Genomic DNA, 23,558 nt, shown 5'->3' on the forward strand with positions numbered 1-23,558 from the left:
ATTTGATCGGCCTGATCTGAGATTTATGCACCAAATCCTGTCAAATTTGGGTCTTCCAATAGCCATAATTGTTGCCATCTAACTTTTCAATGTTAAAGATGGCACTGTCATTTGAATGACCAGTCATACTACAGGAAAAAGAGGCACATTACAGACCAAACAAGCTGCTATAATACCTACAACAAACAGCCCCAAAACCACTACCAAAACAAGGTGAAAACAAGAGGTGCATACCAAATAATCAACTATCCACAAACTATGACCAAGATAGTATCAAATGGAGGGGACTACTCTCATAAATAATACAACTATCTAGAGCACGTGAGCAAGCGTTGAAGTAGCTCAAGCTCAATTGCAAATAAAATCCAAAGCTCTATGTAACATCCAAGTGTCAAGTAAGCAGCTCCCACACTAGAATAAAAGTCAAATGCTAGATGAGCAAACAAAGCTCAAATCCTCATGTGACCCAGTAAAAGCTTCAAGCCCGTAAGGTCATAGACCTTTGAAGCATCCAATGAAGTAATTCACAACCAATGTCAAATGTCCTAAGCTCAAATCAAAGCTCAAATGCATTCAACAACATAACCAAGCATTGAGCTTCAATGTCATGCATCAATAGATTCGATAGAATGCCCGAATAGCATGAAAGAGCATTAGGCATAGATTGTCCCTATTAAAAGTTTGATGTCCATTGTATGTACAACAGTAAAATGACAGTCAAGACTGAGCAAAAGTGAGCTAAAGCATTCAAGGGAGCATGGCCAAGCATGTGGCATCAACCATAGACATCAATGTATCATCCCAAGTAGCCGAGAAGCATCAACAAAGCAATAGGCATATGCTTTCACTAATAAAATAGCCTTCAATCTTTCTTGTTACAACAATAAAATGGTAGTAAATTTGAGCCAAATATGGGCTCAAATCAGTCCAAAAGCATTCCAATACATTGGCCAAGCATTCCCTAAGTGTCATATCAAATGAGCATCACATAAGCCAAGAGCATGACATTTCCCAAACAAATAACATTCATCCTTGTTATTATAGTAATGATATCTATGAGAAAATTAAGCTAAAAGAGTGCTTAGATCAGTTCAATAGCATCTCAAACCAATGACATATGATCCCCCAAGTATCTGGCAACAAAACATAGATATATAGGCATCCCAAGAAGCATATACAAGCTCCAAACATTGAAGATATGGATGTCCCTATTTTATGATAGCATGCTGCCCTGTTTGCATAGTTACTAGCTGAAGCTTGATAACTCAAAACCAATGTTCAATGTTAATGGTCAATGCCGAGAGGAGGAGTGGTAAACAATGCCAAAGCCTTTGTCCAATGTTGCTGGAGTGGTTGACACAAGTGCTTGAAAATGGCCACATCTGAAAAAACATTTTTCTATGTCTAGCCCTGAATACTAAGCTAAATACTCCCTAAAATAAGCTCAATGTAGGGAATTTTCCAATTGCATAAAGAGTCAAATGCCATTCAAATCATTGCACTTTGCATTTCCCTCTTCCCTTCAGTCGAGTATTATTGCTTCTTTATGCTCTAACATTCTTGGCACTGAAAAGACTTTAACTACCAAACCAATCGAATAGATAAGAAAAAATCACGGGCCTCGATCATTAAAAGTGTTTCAACTCAACAATGCCTTGGGATATCCCCATAGGTCCTAAGAAGTCCTAGAGCAATGAGAGCTCAACATGAACCTCAAGATGTGGAGCTATGGCTGCCAATGGTGAAACCCTATTCTAGGTAACTCGAATGAGGATCTTCCTTGATCACAACATTGCCCCCCATGAAGACCAATGTCTAATAGAACATTTTCAATAGCATTAATAGTATCATCCCTAGTTTTTTGGGGTTGTGATTTTGATACAAATCCAATGTAAAACTACATAATTTTCTCAACTATTCTACACAAGGCAAGTAACAATTGTGAGTGGACATATGATAAAGGGATACCTTGAACAATTTGAAAGTTCAGATCTTTGATATATTTATCATGTGCCTTATTCCAACTAGTAGCATTACACTCCTTGGTTAGGGCCATGCAGTAAATGCAATGACTCTTAGCATTAGCACCTAAATGCACAATGGCTCTTAGTATTAGCACCTTTTGACACATTATATATATACTTCAGTGTCATGAAAGCTACAACCAATTGCCACTCCACTTTATATTATGCAAACCCTTCAACACTTAGTTTCTTTCCTGGTTATTGAACCCTTATCATCTTAGGTATAGAAGTTCGTTGAAACACCCAATGAAACACATCAATTCAGAGTCAACCTGAAATGCTCCCAACCACCAAATTTATTGCTTTGATTGCATGTTGAAGTGCACTAAGCCCTCCATGTCCTTGACCCCTCTCATCACCTAGCTAAAGAGCCCTATTCATCAAGGTGATAGAAACTCTCTCCACTTTCTTGTCCTTCATAATCTCAATTTCATTCAACTTGATTTAAAAGATGACAATCTCTTTTGCCATGATATGCTTTAGCCTATAAAACCTTATAATAGTTCTATGTAAAGTCCTTAGGTTAAAAATATGTTGTTCAAGCTATTGTACTTTAGCCCTCTTTTCTTTCCAAGGTAGCTACCAATGATGTGAAAAGGCTCACCAAGTACTTCCATGACTTTTTTGTTGATGTGGTGTCTTGTTTGTTGAGCTAAATATGGTTTTGGAATCATACCCCTCAACCCTTTTCTTCTTCAATGTCTCTTGCATGACTTTGAAGAATTGAATTCTACCCATCTACACTTTGTCCAAAATGCTTTGGATCTCCTCTTTGTCTAGGCAATACCTTTGCATCAACTTTTCGACACATTGTCTCTTGGCCTTCTTCAACCTCTTTTTAGCCAACATGTTTTCATAACTTAGGAGAAATGATATTGTTGTAGGTTTGCGATGCACTTTCTATGTCTCTCTTTTCTTAGTTTGGATCAATAAGGGCCCTGTCAATTGCAACAACATATACATGAACATAGATTCACAATGTAATCATGCAGTGAGCACTTGGGATGACTTGATGCTCCCAAAACATAGTAGAAGAACACAAAACTAGTTTTAAGTGAGTGAGTAATTACTACCATATTGCTCTTATTATTTTGTTGTAATCTTCACTTCAACACTCGAGAGTCTTGATATTCTTCAAACTTCTCTACCTTTCAACCCAAGCATGGTTTCCTTCTGTTTGGTTGCAAGTAGGTGAGTTTGAAGACCCCTTATTTTTCCTTGGTCTCCTCTAATTGTTTCCTCACTATATCTCTTTCTTAACATAACCATGGGCTCTCCAGCTTTAAAATGATGGGCTACTAGATTATATGTATAAGCTAGAAGCTAACAAACGTCAACAAATGAGAAACAATTATAGAATGGAGGGGTGTTTCTTTGTTGTAGGATCAACAAGATACAACTTGCCATTGGTCCATAGATCAATATTCTTTCTACCCTCTAACCTCAACATTTTCATTGCACTCATTATATATATACCAACCTTGTTTCTTTTATGAATAGGTTGATACTCATCTTTCAGGTCAATATGAAAATAGTATAAACGCAGTTTTTAGGCATCCATGTTTGCACTAGAGTTATCAAGGAGTGGTCCATGCTCATAGCATGGAGATGGTTTAGAGTCCACCAAAACAAAAATTTGAAAATCAAGAGGAAATATTTTAAGAAAGTCATTGGAGGAGGAAGATTCCAAATAGTGGTGAGACATTGAAGGTGACAATGGCATGTAATGCTTTCATTGTCAATGATTGATGACAAAAGTACCAAGTACAAAGAGTTGAACATTATCCCAGATTGCGATTTTTGTTTTCCAAAATTTTAGAAAAAATTTCACCGCACTTTTTCTCTCCTAAATTTCTTACATTGCTATAAAATAACCTTATATCTCCCCTAATGCAATCCTCCCTAACAAAGAACTTTTGAGCTAGTCATATTTGCAAGAACCTTGGGTTTGATTATGAGGTTGAAATTGCTCCTTCAAAGACACCTTTAGAGGCAAAACATATCCTTAATCTATTTCACTTGGAGAGTGTTCGCCTCACTTGGTGCATTTTCAAAGACTCCCTTCTCCATTGAGGGTAGATACGTAGGACCTCCAAGGCTTTGTCAAGAGCATCAAGTTACATATTGAAGACTTGGACCTTACAAGAAATCTTTTTCAATCACGTCTTACACTATACCTACCTTGAGGTAAAATAGCTCGAGGGAAGTTGGCAAGCCTAACCTCATTTTAACTTGAGGGTACATTGGCAAAAGCTAACCTCATTTGGATGTCTTTTCTTCCTTCACTCGAAGAAACCTTGTCATTATGATTGGATTTACAACTTACAAAAATAGTTTCTTAGCCTCAAGATTTCAAGGGCATCCAAAAAGTTCCAAGCACCACAAAGGGTACCCTTGAAATAAAATGCCTCGAGGATGATGCTCTTCAACTGTCCTCCTTTTGTCTAGCAACCATTTCACAAGCTTGAAAGTTCATCTTCAACATCGTCCTTAGCATTGTGCATTGTCATTGTGCTTCAAAAAACCCTCCAACTGTACATTTTAACATGACATTGGGGGTAATTTTACTTGAGGTTCCATCTTGGGTTCTTCACCATGAAGTCTAGCAAACACTCAGACATTTCCAACATATTATCCTTGCTATTGCCTTGCTTGGTAATGGCCCTGAATGCTGGCATGTATTGTACTCCTATACACTTTTAAAGCTCCACTTTTTCTTGAAACCTACCTTCCAGGTATTTTACATCAAGGATATGGCTAGACCTTCCATTCAATTATGGTCTTTCTGAAGCAAAGCACCTTGACTAGGAAGAACCCCTTGTCACTAAGAGGCCTTTCACTTGACACTCCTAGAAGTTTTAAAAGTTGAGCACCAATTTCCTTGGCAAGAAAATTCTCACAATATCCTCAAAATCCTCAAGCGTACCTTCAAGATAAAATACTTCAAGAGGCACACAATCCATTATTGGGACTTAAAAACACAACCTTGAGAAGGGTACTCACTTGGATCTCCTCTAATATAATGACTTGGGTGATGTGGCTTTCTCTTGAAGAAAACGCCCAAAGTGCAAGTTCAATAGGCTCCCTAACTTCTTAGGATAGATGTGTGTCTATTAGCCATCATATTTGAATTTCTCTTGAGTTAGACATCCACTAAGGCACCTCAAAGACTTTTCTAGAACTCCACCTTAGACTTGGGACCCAACCTTGAAGTTGCCAAACATTCCATAACCCAAAACTATGTGTAAGACCTATGGTTAGGATTTGTTATCAAACTTCAATTTTCCAACTCCTAACCAACAACAAACAACTATGGTTCCTAGAACCTTTGTCCTCCAACTTGGACTTGAAATTTTTGACCTTGGACCTTCCAAAATCCAATTTCACCTTTTTAAAAAAGTAACTAACTTGAATACTTTTTGTCATTGACTGCCATTGGTTCTAAAAAGCTCTTGTTTCATATCTAGACAAGGCTAACATGCATTGATTGAGAATATAAAGACTAGCAAGGACATTATGATTGAATAAAACCAAGTTCTATCCTTGCAAGTGATAGTAAAATTGTAAATCTTCACCCCAATGGTACCACTGAGGTATTTTTATCTTGATAGTAGGTTTTGACCACCTTCAATACTCATGCAAGGGTTTTGGTTAAAACAGCCACACCTAGGCATTGAGACAACATTTTGGAGTACGGAAATTGAACTTGCACTTTAGTTTGCTTCCTCATTTGGATCTTAAGGAGTTCACCCTTCATCTTCCAAGCATCCACTCATTGATCTTGTGTTTTCCTTGAAGCCTTCTTGAACCATCAACACCACCTTTGAGACCACCTTATGTTAGGTCTACAACAACTATTCTTAACCTTGTATCCCCAAAGGAGTTCTAAAAACCTTGAGACTCCACTTGAGTTTGAAATATACCCCAAATTTGGAAATTTACAACAAAACCATACGCTTACGGTATTTTACCTAGGATAGATACAAGACAACAACGAAGACAGTCCTCAACTTCTAGGGTACTTCATGTACACTAGTTAGTCTCTCCTAAAGTTCATACAGTCTCATTAGACCCCATTATTATAATAAAACCTTGCTTATATAGCAAAAAAGTACATTCATTTTCTCAAATCTCATTGCTAATTTGACATTGGCCATGCCATGGTAAGAGAGATTGACCAAACCTAAATAGTCTTGCTTAGTGCAAGAGCTTAACTCTCAACTTGTGGTTGCTCAATTTTTCTTCCTTAGTTGGCTTTCATTGTTGTTGTTAATGCTACTATAGTAGCAAAGACACTTGCCTCATATCATCATTAGACCTTGCAAAAGAGCCAAAGCCCATTACATCACCCATGCTTGCAATCCTTCCAACGGCCCTCGTGTTAAGTTCACCGAATGTGGAGGCATATAAGGTAGAAGGCCTTAACCACGAGGATTTAGGTAAGAAGAGTTATAGAGAGTAAATATAAAAAAGATTAAGAGCAATGATCCCATGTCTACAACATAAACATTTTTGAATGTTGAGAAGTCTAAATCTTCTGAGAACCTTGTGCCAAGTTCAATGTCCAAAATAAAGGAAATAAACTCCTCTATATATTGTAAGGACAAATCAAGAGCTTAAGGTTCTTGACCATAACCCTACAATGATGAAAGTACAACTTTTAGGCCCAAGGATCAAACCCAGGAGTAGTTTTTGCACTTGAGAAACAAAGCTGACATATCAATATCCAAATCTTCAAGAGCTTCCAATTCCCCTCAAAGCCCTAGCATCTAATCTTGAAACCTAAGACAACTATGTAGACCAAATATTCAAACATGTAAACAACTAGTTGACCTTGAGATCAAGAGATACTTTCATGAAGCCTAGAGCTCAAATGAACCAAGCAGTGAGGTTAAAAGTATAATTGGCACATAGCTAGCATTCAATCACACAGGCTGTGAGGAACCTCAACTATCATGACAAGTAGAATGATACACAAGACTAATCACAACACAAGTATCTAAAGTAATTAAGAAAGTTACAATTGTAGACTGTTGCAATTGAAAACACAAAGAACAATGAGATGCACTCAAAAACTACAACTACAAGCATCAAGTATAATTTTTTAAAGCAATATATCCACTTCATTTGTTGTGTCAAAGCTTTGGCAGTTTGAATTAATATTAGCTATAATCAATTTACCAATCTTCACCTACAAATTGTAATGACTTTCACAAAGCACAAGTCTAAGCATCACAATCTTGATACCCCGTACAAATTATCAAAAATTTTCACACGTGCACATGTGTGCACTATTATGGAATGTGACTTCTATGATATCATGACTAGAGGCTAGTCTTGCTGCTTTGATCATAGTTTGAGAGTGATAATGCAAGCCACTTTATACGTTCAAGGGCCTCATCAAGTTCCATTTTCTCCTAGTACTAGCGTGCTTTAGCTTGATTTCTCTTTGTAGCAATGCAAATGGCTTCGCCTCTTGTACATTTGATTATGTTTAATTCAACCGCGCACACGAGCACACACATGCGCGCACAAGCACAGAGGCCCTATGAGTTGTTGACTAGCTAGTAGCTTATCAAGAACTTCCATCCACAATATAAAGTATTTTGGTAATGCAACAAATAGAGCATGGCTAATTGATCATGTATAAGCAAAGACTGTTTCTCAAAAACTAACTCATTGTCTATGTGGATTGATATGAATATTTGTGTTCTGACTGACATTGTAAGCTTGGGGTACTAGTTAGAGCACTCAACTTCTATTGGTTCATCTATCTATTGACAAACTAGGAGCAAACTACGCAAGTGTCGCATAATGTCAGTATAAAAAGCAGAAGATATTTGATTGCACACATCACCATATGCGATAGATCTGTAAGTAAACCCTAGCAGATGTTCTAAGGGCATTTTACACAACTCTCATCAATGGCTTTTTCAACACCCTACATTGCTGTGTCCAAACAGTATGTTTAAAAACCTTAAATACAAAACCTGCACAGCAACAGTATTCAGAGAGTATTTTTGAAACCCCTTAGACTCGAATGTCCTCCACTAAAGTCATTTCAGTACAAAAAATAGTGACTGGTTAGGAAATTATAAGATAAAATCAGTGAGACACCTGGACCAGATAAACCTAACTGCTCCATACTAGTAAGCCCCCACACAGGCCTTTCAAAATCCACTTAAAATGCCCAAAGGCCCAAAAAATCGTCAAAAAGCACAAATATATATACCATCAACTAGTATTTGTAAAGCGAGTTATGCCAAAAAATAATAGATGATCAAGGACAAGCATACAGTAATGCAAGACCTTTTGTTACAGCTAATATGCCTGAAACACCTGCCATTCAGCAGACAAGTAGATATATCCACATGCCACATTTCATTCTTAGCAGTACTGGAAGTGCAAATCTTTGGAGCACTAACTGGAGCCCTTCCATGTCAGGAATGGTTGGCCATTCCTGGGTTCCACCATCCATACTTCCAGTTGATGTGCAGCTCTTAGCCTACACAAAATGCAAGAACCACTTTGCCAACCTGCTTGACCCTCCTTAGAAGAACAGAACTATATTTAAGCAGCTTGCAGTTGTTCAGAGGTCTTCACCCAGAGATGACGGCCTAAAGAAAAACTCTCATGAATGGCCATGTATGATGCATTTAGCCTGCAAAGTGAAGAACATGAAGAGGAATTAATTTTCTTCCAATGCTAATAGAGAAAAAAAAGAAGCCAAACAGTCTCCCTTTTCCCACCATACCTGTCAATATCCACTGGGGCAAGGGGATCAAATATTTCCTCGTCATGTTCAGGCAGAGCAGCATTAGATGAAACCCCTACAAAAGCTTGAGACTCCATCTTTTGACAGGAAAAAGCATGTCAGTCTACACACAGAGGGACTGTTGAAAGAAAACAAACCCCTCTTAAACTGGAGCAACAAATCATTGAAAGCATTAAACAGAGGTTAGAGTGGTCCTCCGTGCAGGGATCTGAGTGTAGCAAAACAAACAAGAATTATGTCAATGCAATATATTGAAGCTGTGATTAATGAATATTAGAGGTTCATCCCCTGGACAGCCTGTTGGTCAGCACAGGCAGCCCGTCGGTCACCACAGGCATCAAATCGAGCAGCCAGCTAGCCAGCGCAGGCATCCAGTCCAACAATGCAGGCAATTGGGCAACAGGTTGGCAGGCAGATCAGGCAGCAAGCGGCAATTTTGTGACAGGAGGTCGGTCATTTTCAGCCTGCCTGACCTGATGACTTTGGCACATTTAGTCTTCTTGTTTGTGGTATTAGCAAGATTCAGGTCATCCCCAATGGGCATGGTGGTGCTTTTACATCAAAAGTCCTCTACGTGCCCAATCTTGGCTTCCACCCATTGTCGATGAGCAAGATCTGTGGCCTCATGCTGACTGTTGAGTCTAAATTGTCAGTGGATGAGACCGGTTGAGTGATAACGGTCGGGGATGGAACTGCACGTGTTTATGGATTGAACAAACAGATGCCAGGTCTTTCCAGATTTGTGATGGTCTAATGAGAGATGTGGTGTGCCATAGACTTGAAGAGAATGGACTCTACAAATTGAAAGACACGACCCCTCTTTCTCACTATGTCCTTGCTTCATAGTCCCAAATGGAGTTGTGGCATGCTTGGTTCAGTCAACTCAATTACACGTACCTTCAAAAGGCAACTCATGACAAACTCGTTCGTGGCTTACTAGAGGTTTGGATGACCAAAACCCATGCATCTCCTGTATCAAGAGAAGTTGCAACAAGATTCCATCCCTAGCAATGCATCTCGACGTGCCAAGACCCCCTTGGAGCTAGTCTTCAAACATTTGTGAGGACCTATGCAACAAGAACCCCTTAAAGGAGTAAGTATCTTATGCTCATTACTGATGATTTTAGCAAGATGATGCTCTTTTTTTGTAGTTAAAAGTCACAAATTTTCTCTCTTTAGTGGCTGATCGATGAAGAAATGCAATCTAGGTGGAAAGCTAAAGACCGTCATAGTTGACAAAGGTAGTGAGTTTATCTCAAAGGAAATGTCTCAATTCTGAGTTGGTCGGGGGATACATCACGGTTTGCCAACACCGACCCTCAATCTGAGAACAGGGTGTTGGAATGCAAGAGCAAGATAGTGGTGGAGATGGTAAGGACTATTCAGCAACATCCGAAGGGACACTAGGCTCTTTATGTAAAGATCATAGTGATGACCATTTTGAATCCTTAACAAATCCCTAATGTCAAACAATTCCACAAATGACACCTTTGCAGGCATATTTTGGCACTAAACCTAACATTTCTTACTTCAAGATATTTGCATGTGACACGTATGTCCACATTCCAAAGAAAGGCCAAGGGAGATAGATCCCAAGGGCTCATGGCACTTATAGCACATATTCCAATGCAAACATGCAAACCTTAAACCTTGCTAGTTACAAACTTGGGATCAACGATTCCCAATCAATGCATTGGTGTTCTATGAAAGTTGTGATGTGAATTCGGCTAGTGGCCAACAAATTCAGTGAGATTCAGAAGGTCTACAATAGGGATGATTTGCATGCAACTAGAGAATATTCTATTTGGGCTACCCTAGTTGTGAAATCAAGGGGCGAATTGGATCACGAGTTTAATCATTATAGAGAACAATCTCGACGAGTGGCGAGGCCCACAAATCTCTCAGAGATCTAGCCTATTCCATTTGTAACAACTTCTAAAATTAATGTGAAATGAAATAACACAAGGGGCAACAACGTTTTTTGGGGGCAATTGGATCCTAATTTCTTGAGGGCAATCTAATCCCATGTGGTAAAGTGTTAAATGTTCAAGTTATTATTTGTTTAATGCATTAATTGCATCTTGTAATCAGTATTATTGACAATTCTACCACCCTTTCTTAAGAAGGAATACTGATTTCAAGATAACTTAGCAGATCTCTTCACCAAAGCTCTCCCTTAGGCTGCTTTATGTTAACACTCTAGATCCCTTAATCTCTCAACCCATCCAAGATCCAAGAGGAAGTGTTAAGAGGATCATTCCTTGAACAGCCAAGCGGCCAAGTACACAACCCATAGAGCAAGCGAAGGGCAAGTAGACAATCGGGCAGCATTGAGTCAAGCAGCACAAGCAATATCTAGTCAAGTGGGTAAGTCAGGCAGCAAGTAGCAATTTTGTGGCAGGAGGTTGGCCATTTTCAGTCTAGCTGCCATGATCATTTCAGCAGCAGATTTTTAAACTTTCTTAAAAATATGGTAGAAGTCTAGAGCTCATCTCCATGATCGCAAGGTCCAAATGGATCCGAATTTCAAGTTCTGGATCAAAATTTATGGCCATTTTAAGTTCTATCTAGAGTGCATGAATTTTTACACACGAGTTGTGCTGGAGTGCGAAAAGGTCCTCTTGCTTTTTTGGGCTTTTAAGTTCATAAAAGGTCATGTTTTCCCTTTTTTCTAAATTTCTAGTTCTGGATCAAAATTTATGGCCATTTTAAGTTCTATCTAGAGTGCATGAATTTTTACACACGAGTTGTGCTGGAGTGCGAAAAGGTCCTCTTTTTGCTTTTTTGGGCTTTTAAGTTCATAAAAGGTCATGTTTTCCCTTTTTTCTAAATTTCTAGTTCTAGATCAAATTTTATGGCCATTTTAAGTTCTATCTAGAGTGCATGAATTTTTACGCATGAGCTGTGCACGAGTGTGAAAAGGTCACGTTTTTTCTTTTTTGGGCTTCTAAGTTCATAAAAACATGGATGGTCACTAACTTGAGTTAAAATCACTTAAAATAGCTTGCTTCAAGTTTAATGTAGGCCCCCCTCTCTGTCTATATAAACAACCCATGGGTAGTCTAAACGGCACATAACTCTCTTGGAGAAGAAGCCACTCTGCAAGAGCAGGTGAAGCTCCCGAAGAAATCTTTTTGGTTTCTCTCCCCCCTCCCCTTTCCCACCTTTTTCACACGTGTATAGAAGATCTACCAAATCCGCCGAGCTTCTCCACTCTTCTCCATGCATGCAAGAAAGTTCTACCGAAATCCACCAAGCTTCCAAGTTCCCTCCTCCTCTCCACACATGTAGCGAAGCTTTGCCGAAATCCATCGAGCTTCCCCCTCTTCTCCACATATGCACAGAAGCTCTACCAAACATCCACAACTTTTTCTCTCTTCTTCTCCATCATGCAAAAGCTCTATTGAAATCCACCAACGCTTTTCCCTCTTCTAAAAGACCATGCAAAAACTATGTTGAAATCTAACTAGTGTTATTCTCTCTTTTCCACAATTGTGTGAAAGCTCCGTCAAATTACTCCAAATGATGGTCCCTAAGAGAGCCTATGAAGAAAATAAGACCATTAAAGAAGGTACTTCTCGAGATATGAAGGAAGACACTCCAGTGTAAAACTTAGACAATGACATCAAGGATGTAGATCATATCATAGTGACTTGCGGTAATTAGACTTGAGTTATTCATTTTGTTTTTTTTTGTTTTTTATTAGAGTTAAAAGTAATGTTTTAGTTGATCTTGTTTATTGATTGAAAAAGAACTATATTCCTTGCTTTGATTTGTCAATTTTATGGTTGTACTTACGAAATAATAAGAAAATGATGGATTGAGAGGGAGTGTGGCTATCCCCAAGCACACTAGGAATTGGTTTCGTCACATATGTTTGGGCCAAGCCCGTAGACAAGAGGTCCCTTTGCAAGTATGATAATTTGCTCGAGACTGTGATAACTAGCGAGGTTGTAGGGAAACTTTCACAGGTCTAGGATGGACCACGAGATCAATGACTTGCGAGCCTAGATATGTAGTAGAAGGTCCCTACACTAGTTAGGGGATATGGTGAAAATCCAATACCAATAGTTCCAATCCAAACAACTTTGCTCAATATCAGACAATCTATCTAGGGTAACACTCAATATCAATAGTTGGAGTCCAGACTAGTTGGCTCATTATTAGATGGACTATCCAGAGTGGGGTTTTTTTTTTTTGTTACTCAATACACAACAGTTTCGTCTAGAGCTACTTTTTGTTCACTTGTTTGAAATAAATGATTGCTTCCACTTGTTTTTGTGTACACGATCTAAAGGCATGTAATGAATCTTGTGTAATGGAATAATAAAATACAACTACTTTTATATGTTTTCACAGTGTGATAGCATACTTTGCAAATTAAATAACTAGAGCAAACCCATCGAAGAAAGTGGGAGGTCTCAATCATGATGACTAAGAGTATATGGCTGAGTGGACTCATTCAATCAGGTGGCTATCCTAAACACTAGATAGATTTGCTAGAATGTGACCCCCAATTCAATAAGACAATTAACCGGCTTAACATTGTTTTAGGGAATCAAAGTGCGTTTGAGTACGAGTCATAATTACTATGGAAGTTTAAAAGACAACTCCGCCCTCTTTGAGTCAAATGCAATATTAGCCCACTCTCACCTTTTATAGGTTACAAAGTGATCCTTCTTAGGTGACTAGTATTTAGGAAACCTTCGTAGTTTAGACATCCTCAAGCTGATCCTTCAAGTTAAGGCCTTGACGTTTCCTTGTTGCAAGTTTGACTCGTAGACTATCCGACCAGATAAGTCCATGTATTCAAATTGAATCTCGATAGTGTTGTTCGTGGCAACATGTCAGAGCAACTACCAAATGATGCCTCATCTTGTCTAGCTAGGGGTGGGTATATTACACGTGGTATGCGAGCAAAAGTTTATCGAAGTAGGGTTTACGAAAGCACAATTTTACAAACATGAGAGATAATTGTCTTGTTCTTAACTTATTAAAGTAATTAAATATTCATTCAAATTGCTAGGAGAAACCTAATCCAAGTCATTTCCAAGAAGGTTTGATCAAGAAGTGATATTGATACGGCTTCTAAATAGAGTGAATCCAAGTGTTGGATTGAGAGTGTTTGTGGATAACTAAACTAGTTATGGAGTTTGATGGCATAGTGTCTTGAGAATCTAAGACAATATTTTTATGACCTCAGGAACATGTGAACATAACCATAGTTGAACTCTGGAAGAAGAAATTTCTTCTCAAGCAAATAGATACTCTAGACTTTAATGGTGAGGGTACTAAAGTCGAGATAGATGCAAAAGTATGGATTGATAATATGTATGATTATTTCTTTGCCATTGGAAACAATGAATCAAATAGATCTATGATAGTGCATTTACACCTTACTAGGAAAGCCAAATTGTGGTGGAAACAATGGTGCCTTGATAATACAATATAATAAGGGTAAAGGACTTGGGATAAGATAAAAATTGCAATAAGACTAAGTTATCTTTCACCCTCTTTTGAAACCTTGAAGGTGAATAAATTTTGTGGTCTTCAACAACTTGACCTAACCTTAGAGCAAGTTTGTTACCCTTGGAAAGTATGCTCTGCAAATGTCTATTACCCATGTGATATGGATTGGGATATTATCTTTATAGTTACCCTAGCAATAAAGTTACAAGTATAGATAATCACTATTGAGAATATATCCTTAGTTTTTGTTGCGATTATGAGTGTGCAACAGAGGAAGCAACTCGAACATAAAGGAAGATAGAGAGACAATCTACAAGAGAAGAAGAAGAGAAACCTGCATTGAACAAGGAACAAATGTTGAATATAGGAGGTCTAATCACTCCATGCACGCAGCCCACACCGTCAATGAGGGCACCAGATCACGCTAATGATGATGGCAGCACCGGAGATGGAGGCAGACGATAGAATTGAAGTGTACTCCTACCAAGGAAAGAGGAAAGATGATAATATATGTGATTGCCAAGTGGAAAATGGCTATAAATAGCCAAAAATCCCAAAAAATGGCCAACTTGAAATCTGGGGCTAAAAATATGGCTGACCAGCATTTAATGCTGGTAAAAATGCAATAAATGCTCATAAAAATCCAAAAAAGGGTGAACAATGTCTGGCAGGTGAGGCAGGCTGAAGAATGCAAAAACTGCCCAAGAAATGCACATAAAATCCCAACAAGAGAAGAAAATGTAGTGAAATGCAATAAACTGAGTGCTCTAGAATGAGCTACCTCCTCCGTCAAAACAAGTGATAGATAGGTCAAAGCTCCTAAAGTCCTCGTCTAACTCAAACTGAGGCTCATAGGCAGGAGATGACAAGGCATGACAAACATGACTACTAATAGAGATAAGAATGTCTCAATTTTTCCAAGGGAGAGTGGATATAATGTATCTACCTTAGTACCTTAGACATTATGTAATACTTAGTGATAAGAGTAATTAAAGATGGGTAACACTCGGTATATGTAGTTTTACTCCATAGCAGTTTGCTCAATATCAAACGGACTATCCAAAATGTTTTTTCTTTTGGTTCAATAAAAAGCAACTTTGTCTAGAGCTAGTTTTTGTTCACTTGTTTGAAATAAATGATTGCTTCCACTTGTTTTTGTGTACACTACCTAAAGGCATGTGATGAGCCTTGTGTAATGGGATAATAAAACAAAGCTATCTTTATATGTTTTTACAATGTGGTAGGATACTTTGCTAATTAGATAACTAAAACAAACCTATTGAGTGTCTATGGTTAGGCGGACTCAATCAGTCGGGTAACTTTCCTAGATACTTGATGGAGTTACTAGAACATAACTCCCAAATTCGATAACACCGTTTTAGAGAATCGGAGCGTGGTTGAGTACAGGTCCTGATGGCCATGGAAGCATAGCATCCAAAAACGTTTAGAAATGAAACGTTAGAAACATGTTTCGTAAGTTTCTTTCCAGAGGAGGTACAATAAGAAACGCGAGATTTTTTTATGAAGGGTTTTTTAATAGTTTTAAACTAGGAAAATAGGTTTTAAACAAATATGGAACTTTCTCTTAAACAAAAATAAGTGAATTGAGTAGAAGTGATGAAACACAAGACACTACAGTCAATTCAGAATAACATAGTACACATCCATGATCCATAATCCATTGTTGACTATTGTCAAAGATTAATCTTTGAATAAGCTATACTATAATCAAACCTTAAACATCATGATCATTAATTCATACACATCACATAAAGAAAATTGGAATAGACATTTTACATAGCCCTTGTGCAAATAGCAATGTAAAATGGGTGAAGCGGCAATATCATGCTTCTTATTTCAAAGCAAAATGTCAAAATATCAAAATCCAAAGTGAATCATGATACATCAAAACTCATAAATGAAACTAGAGTCATATAATGAATTGTTCAAACAATAATGGTCCATGGACACTACATTGACTAAGTGCCAAAATCCCAAAAAGGTAAGATTCTAGAGTCTAATCCAAAATCATGAATCCTCATGAGTCACTACTCAGACTCATTATCATCGCCATCATCATTCCCATGTTCATCCTCCTTACTCACACTCCAATCATCCTCTGTGTCATCTATGACACTAGCTCCAGCACTAACCACTACCATCTTGCTTGAACCTTCTACTAGAATTGATGCATCAGCCCCCTTGGTCCTAGATCTTGTCTGATACCAAAGATGTGCTCTCTCTACTGCAAGCAAGGCCCACACCTCATTGTCCTCGTGTCCTACACCAATTCTTCTGAGTGAATTTCCACCTTGAAGGAGTTGGGGTTGATCTCATTTGGTCCCCTACAATTCTATCTCTTGCAAAGAAGCTTTATATTTGAATTCACATAAACTAGACGCTTGAGTTGCTCAGGAGATAAACAATTTCTTTTCTTTGTGTGTATGGCTGCAAATAAACTCCAATTTCTCTCACAAGCCCCTAATGTGAACAATCTTGTGAATGAACCCTCAAGGCAATACCTTGAAGTTGGGGGCATGAGTTATCATGCTTCTCCCACCAAATAACGAGCTTGAGTTGTGAATCTTGAATGCTAGCCCATGCACTCCCAAAGTGAGGGTCAAGAGGATCTCTATATGCCACAAGGTGCCCCTCAATTATGTCATGCAACACAGGATTCTGCATGGATTGGGTGATGAAACCAATCCCATCTATCCTCCATATCTCCTTGATTTCATCCATCTGGTAAGTGGATAGAAACGTTAGTTCCAAGTAATAAGTTATCCAAAAAGTCCATTGAAATTTGATTTAAATTTGAATTATGGACACTTAAAAATTAAAATACAAAAAAGACCAAGAGCTTGAGAATAAAGATTTCTACCTAGGGTGTGAGATAAGTGTACATGTATCAAAGGCACCACCAACTTTGTCCATGAAGTCATAGATGACACCCATGGTGCACCACTCGGAGTCTGAAAGCCGCAAGGCAACAATGAGAGGCTCCATGAACCCGACGATTGCCTTTGCATCGTGCTAGAAGCTAGCCTCATGGATGAGATCCTCAAACAAGACTCCCTTAGGAGTCTCCCTTTTAGGCCATGCAAGCCACCTAGAATCAACAATCGTGCATTTGAATCCAATCTCCAGCTTCTATAGAACAGTAAAAGATGGGCAAATCTTGTACTACAAGGCTTTGCCAACTCTATATCACAATTGGCCCTAAAAATACCAAGGGCACATTGGTTGCAGCATACAAAATTCACTAAAAATTCGGCCTTCTTTATCACATCAGCCACCCATCCAAGCTTCCCTATGTCCTCAATAAGATCAAGAGAGTGTGATGCACATGGTACCCAACAAATGTGTGGAAAGTCCCTCTCTACATAATACCCTGCTAGTTTGCAATTGATTGCATTATCCATTATTACTGATACCACATTTGCAAGGCCAACCTCCACAATCATAACTCTCAACTGCTCATAGATATATTGTGCCATGTGAGCCTCTGCCAAAAGCCATCTATGCTCGTCAAGAAGGTAGTGCCAAGACAACAAGAAACCAAGATATTAATAAGATGGCGTCGTTTGGTATCAGACCATCCATCACATAGTACGGTACATCCATACTTCACCCATGCAACCTTTCAAGGCTCCAACTCCCTCTCAATGTCTAACACTTCAAACTTCAACTCCTTTATGTGAAGCGTCTCATAGGATAGGGGCTTGAAGGTCTCACCTGCCTCTACCACTGCACTCAACATATTGATGAAGGCTAGCTTTCGTGCATGATCAAATGGCACATTACATTTAAAAAGTACTACTAACAGCCGTTCTAGTTTTTTCATGCTTCAATTTCAGCCAATTTTTTCGCAACGTCCCTTTCTTCCCCTTTTGTTTGGTAAGCATGCTTTGAGAATTAGAGAGCTGAGATACATTTGTACTTACATTGGTATTTGGAGAGGGAGATGTGGTAGGATATAGCTGATTTGTTGTAGCTCTAGATGACCCAACATTTGGAGATGAATCTGTACTAGAAGGGAGCTGCCTCATATGAACATTTTCCTCTTCTCTTTGAATTCCCAACAGAGATTTTTTTGCTCGATGGAAGGCCTTTGGATCTCTGCCCACCAGAACAATCACATCTTCTAGGATGTCACCATTACAAGCAGCAATCCCTCGCCCGAGAATATCAAGAGATGGGCTTTCAACCGTGAAGCACTTCTTTTATTGCTGCAATGCTTGCACCTCCATACCTTTATTCCACTGAAGGCCCAATTTTTGCTTTCATCCATGATAACCTCCACCTCTACCCATCCTCCAAATTTAGGATGTCCCATTGTTGTTCGTGAGAAGAAGAGGGTAGAAGAGAAGGAAGAGGAGAAAGAAGAGAGGGAAAATGGCAGCTGTCGACTAGATAACGGAAGGCAGGAATTGCAAAAACGGGACAGTAGGCACAAGACCTAGCAAACAAACACGGCAAAAGTGGACAGGCACATGACTATCAACAGGGCAGACGGAACAGGACAAACAAGTAACATGGGAGGCACGATAGGCTATGCATGCAACACGTTAAGAAAGGCACATTTCTTTTGATTTTTTTTGCTTTTCTTTTTTCCCCCGACAATAGACTAACATTAACCTTTGTTGTTTTACAATCGAACTTGGTTTTTTTGGGGGGGGTCCCCTTCCCCACGTTTTTCATGCAAAGAAATGTTTCATACTTTACAAAACGTTTCGTAAGTTTCAAAAGCAAAGAAATGTGTTTCTTTGCTACTATGCATGGAACTCCAAAAGACATGTCCATTCTCTTTGAACCAAGTGTGCTTAGCCCACTCTCATCTTTGATTGGTTACAAAGTGACCCTTCTTGGGTGGGAGTTAGACTACTGTTTAGGAGACCATAGTTCAAGAACCCTCGGGTCCATCCTTCGGGTTGAGGCCTTGACATTTCACTACGAGATAGACTCAAAGACTACACAACCAGCTAAGTCCGTGTATCCAAATTGGGTTCGGACAGTGTTGTTTATGGCGAGGTGTCCGGGCAACTATTAAATGGTGCCTCCTCTAACCTAGATAGGGGTGGATATGTTACGATTTCACTCTTCAGCATTCATTCTCTTCAGATTTCTCTTTTGTTCTCTCTCTCTCTCCTTCACTTGTTTATATTCCATCCCATGCATCCCCTTCCACAACACTGCACCCTGACAATGAAACACAGCAGCTGAGAGCCAATTGATGAAAGAACGTGATGTCATGTAGCATCTAGAAACAAAACACAACAGGGGACAGGTAGCTGGAATGAAAATGCAGCTGATAAGAGGGTGCTGGAGGAGTAGGCAATGCCAGCAGATGAGGAGAGTGCTGGCAGCAAAAATGCAGATGGTTGGAGTGCTCAGAAATGCAGCAGTCAAGAGCCCATTGATGAAGAAGATAATGTCATGTAGCATCTAGAAACAAAACAGCAGAAAAATCGCAGATGGGCTGGAGTACTTTGGAGGCTGGTGGCAGCAGAGAGGATCAACTACACAGGCTGGCAGCAGCCACACAGTAGGCGTGGCAGGCTGGTAGCAGGAGCAGAATCACCAATGATAAGGGCTGCAACACCAAGGGCAGGGCAGCAGCCTGCAGCAAGGGGCAGTGCATGGAGATAATGAAAATGATGGAAAGCACTGGATGTAGTGAAGAGGGATCAAAAGTGGTGTACACGATGAGTCCCTTTTATAGAACATTGTGGAGCCAGGAAAAGTCTCATGCCTCATTCAAAAAGTACATTTGCCTTTTTTGAGCCAGAAAAGTGTCAAAAAAATATGATAATTTAGATATGGCACTTTGTGACACCTTTGAAATTTGAATTACTTCATTTGGTCTCATAGACCAGCTTGACAATACTCCCTTCTCCCTACCCTCTCCCCCCCCCAAAAAACCATTCTCTTTCTAGAAAGTGGTGTATGCATAATGCCGCAATCCTTTCATTGGACAGCCTATATCTCTTGTAGGTGTCAGTGCAGCTTTCAGGACAATCAGGGGTCTTTGGACACCAAAAAGGAAAACTGTGTGTCCTTGAATTCCTAAGCCAACATTACAGATCCTGCAGATGTCTGATCTACTTATTATCTTTTTTCTTAATTGAGCTAATTTTTTAGCCTCAAATTCCGGTGAAAAAAATAAGCTAAAGGGAAAGAAAGAATTGCAATAAAAGCATAAGGGATGCACGTACATATGAAGTTATTGTCCTAATTTAGCATACAAAAAAGAGGAAGTGACAAGAACTACTCATCATAAAGCTACAGATCCAATTTTGAGATGCTGCACCTGCTGAGGGTAAGTTGCATATCCACCATAACTGGCATAATTGTACTGAGTTAAATCCTGAGGATTGGTAGGGTAGGTGTAATTATCATAACCTTGGCCATAGCCATAAAAACTGGAACTCCACTGATTTGGATCAAGCTGAGTTTGACCCCAAGATGTTGCTACCTGATCCTAAAAGATTGCATGGTACAAGCACGTGTTTACAAGAAAAGTTTTGTACTCGGTAGAACAATAAGAAGATGATCAAAAAACCAACTTACTGTATAAAGTGGCTTTGTTCCCATACTTCTGCCCCAGGACAAACGGATTGCTTGCTGGCCAACAACAACTCCGTTCAGCCTCTGCAAGGCTTCTTCAGCACAAGACCTACAGAACCATTATTTTCAAAAGAAAATTTCTAAACCATGGCACATGCCTCTTCCATGGCCATATGTCCTTTTTCTTGTCAAAGCTACACTAATGCAGTAACTGATCATATAGAGAGCACCTGTAAGTATACTGCACAAAGCCGCATCCCTTTCCAACAGGAATTTTGATATATACCAATTCTCCGAACTGACCGAACATTTGCCTCAAATCATCCTCCGTCACATTTGGATCCAAGCCACCAACAAAGATCTACATAGAACAGATAAAGCTACATAAGTTTTTCCAAACACTGATTGTCAATCATGATGGATAAACACTCATGGAAATGCAGACCTACAAGCCCAGTGGCTGGGGTAAGAATCCCTATTTTTACTGAAGTGACAGCAAGTGGGGTCCTCTTTGCACCCACTGCTAGTGTACCTAACGCAAATTTCATTTATGTTCAATTTCTCCTGTTACCTAATTTATGATTTAACAACAATTGAATCTGCATGATAAGGCTTGCCATATTATGCTAAGCTCTGGCATTATAGAGAAACAGATTACTAGTTTTAACCATTTCCAAACAGCACATATTCCCTGAAATCTGGCATTTTATATCACCATGAAAAAATCACACCAGCGAAAGCACATCACAACAAAACACCAGCTCAAGGACCTTCCAAGCCATTAACATAGCTAAGAACATGTGTCACACAGGGAAAATAAAAGAAACCATACTGTTGTATTGTTAGGATCAGTGTCGTTTGCAAATGCCTGTGAAGCAGATGGAGGAGTGCTGTATGCCTGTGATGGATATGAAGCTGCAAAATAGACTCATAGTTATTCAAGCATGCATAACCCTCCTGTCCTAACTTGCATATCCCGAAAAAGTCAGAACAATATAAAATAGATAGCTTAGACTAGCTTATTTAAGGCATCATCAACTTTCTATTGAGTTCACATCGATCATCATATGCATGCTGGCTAGACGACCTCTTGTGCGTCTGAGTATCCTTTGATGCAATGCAACTACAAACAGAGATTGGAGAACTTATATATGTGGATGAGACCTCCTTAAAGCAACCAGAGAACAAATGGGTCGACCAGCCCAACCCCAAAGATGGGTAGGTTGGCTGTTGGCCCTAATCTGACAGGCCCCAACAATGGCGCACATGGGTCCATGAGCATGCAGCACTTGTATAACACCTTGCACATGCACACAACCTGCACTGACGCTCAATCTTGAGTCTTGACACTTCACTCCACAAAAAATGACTTCTGTACAGCCAGTAACATTGCCACCATGTCTTCCAGCATCTTCTCTTTTTGCTTTTCATCACCTGACTTCCTCAAATAGGTAGTGCAAGACAGTCAAGGTGGCACTGTCCTTGCCATTTTCCAAAAAGTACTATGTATTCTGGGGTATTATTTTGTATTTTAGTCAAACATTATTAATTTGTGAGACTGATCTGATTTGTTTTTAGAGTTTGGCACACTGAGTGTTCTTTTGCATATTTGGACACTTTAAAGTTGGTTGGAGATCAATATCAAAGTGACAAGGTCATTGAGCACCTATGGATCAGTTGTGTCATGTGAAATCACTGAAATATAGCAATTTGTACAAATTTGGAGCATGCAAAGAGAGATTGTAGCTCTTCTAAATGTGTGGAATGCATGGGAAACTCAGGAAAATGTAAGAGGGACTTAACAGAATGCAAAAGGGAGGCATCACTGCAATTTCCCTTGGTTTTCACGCATGAATCAAATGCTAGTTTGCTGTGGTAGCACAGCAGCTTTGAAGTGCAGATCTGAATTTACTCCATTTGACAACAAATTGAGTGTAGTAAGGTTAGGACAAAGCACTGAGATTGATGCATGAACAGGACTAAGACTTTGTACAACAACTCAAATCAGTTTAAAACTGAGATTTTCATGTAATACAGATTGTTGTTTGCAGTGCCAGCAATGTAGGACCGAGTTTACACCTTCAATGTCACTTTTGCAAGTCAATTGGACTAAGGAAGCATGCATTCATATGCATTACACTTGTTAGAATGTGAATGGTCAGATTTGCCCCATACTTGATCAAGGTTGATGAGAGCAATCGAAGGCATCATGTTGGAGACAAGTCTAGACTGAGTCAAGGGCAAGACACATGGAAATTCATGAATATTTTTTTAATTTGCTAATTTATTTAATCTATGTGAGTTAGTTTATATTAATTGCCCTTTAGAATATTTCCAAAGGACGGTTGCATTTGACTTGGCCAATTGGAATTCAATGCAAGTTGGCCCATTTGTTGGTCACAGCCTATTTATGGCTGCCTCTCTCTTTACTGTCTCATTCGTTCAGTCTTCATCATTGTACCAGCCCTCCTCATCCCCTACCTTCGTCTAGTGTCCTCATTGACACTCCAAGCTGCATGTAGGGGCTCGTTGAGACCAGCCTTGTATCATTCAAATTCCCACCAGTTCATTCTTTCATCCTGTGTATTCATATTGTCTCTCTCTTCCCTTCTTTCTATGTGTTTGTGATTCTCTTTCATTGCACACTCTTCACAAAATCCTCACACAAATACAACCTACTCCATGAAGACAATCTGGAAACCAAGTTTCGTAAAGTCATAAAC

General features: G+C 39.2%; 1 protein-coding gene and 2 pseudogenes across 1 annotated transcript in view; all 3 read right to left on the minus strand.

Annotated features, from left to right (window-relative positions):
- Positions 1-8,148: 8,148 nt before the first annotated feature.
- LOC148019179 (polyadenylate-binding protein RBP47B'-like) overlaps positions 8,149-23,558 on the minus strand; it is a 28,200-nt gene continuing 12,790 nt past the window's right edge. The window contains exons 3-8 of the mRNA XM_087660723.1: positions 21,668-21,750; positions 21,066-21,196; positions 20,839-20,944; positions 20,579-20,749; positions 8,779-8,876; positions 8,149-8,685 (exon numbers count right to left, since the gene is read on the minus strand). Coding sequence (XP_087516849.1) covers positions 8,595-8,685; positions 8,779-8,876; positions 20,579-20,749; positions 20,839-20,944; positions 21,066-21,196; positions 21,668-21,750 — 680 coding nt within the window. The 3' untranslated portion in view covers positions 8,149-8,594. The remainder of the gene's footprint in view (positions 8,686-8,778; positions 8,877-20,578; positions 20,750-20,838; positions 20,945-21,065; positions 21,197-21,667; positions 21,751-23,558) is intronic.
- Positions 8,904-17,018, minus strand: LOC148019180 (uncharacterized; annotated as a pseudogene).
- LOC148019181 (uncharacterized) lies at positions 17,146-18,112 on the minus strand (annotated as a pseudogene).

The sequence above is a fragment of the Lygodium microphyllum genome, chromosome 20, assembly GCF_053477565.2.
Source record: "Lygodium microphyllum isolate KBCC chromosome 20, Lygodium_microphyllum_v1.1.10, whole genome shotgun sequence".
NCBI classification, from domain to species: Eukaryota; Viridiplantae; Streptophyta; class Polypodiopsida; order Schizaeales; family Lygodiaceae; genus Lygodium; species Lygodium microphyllum.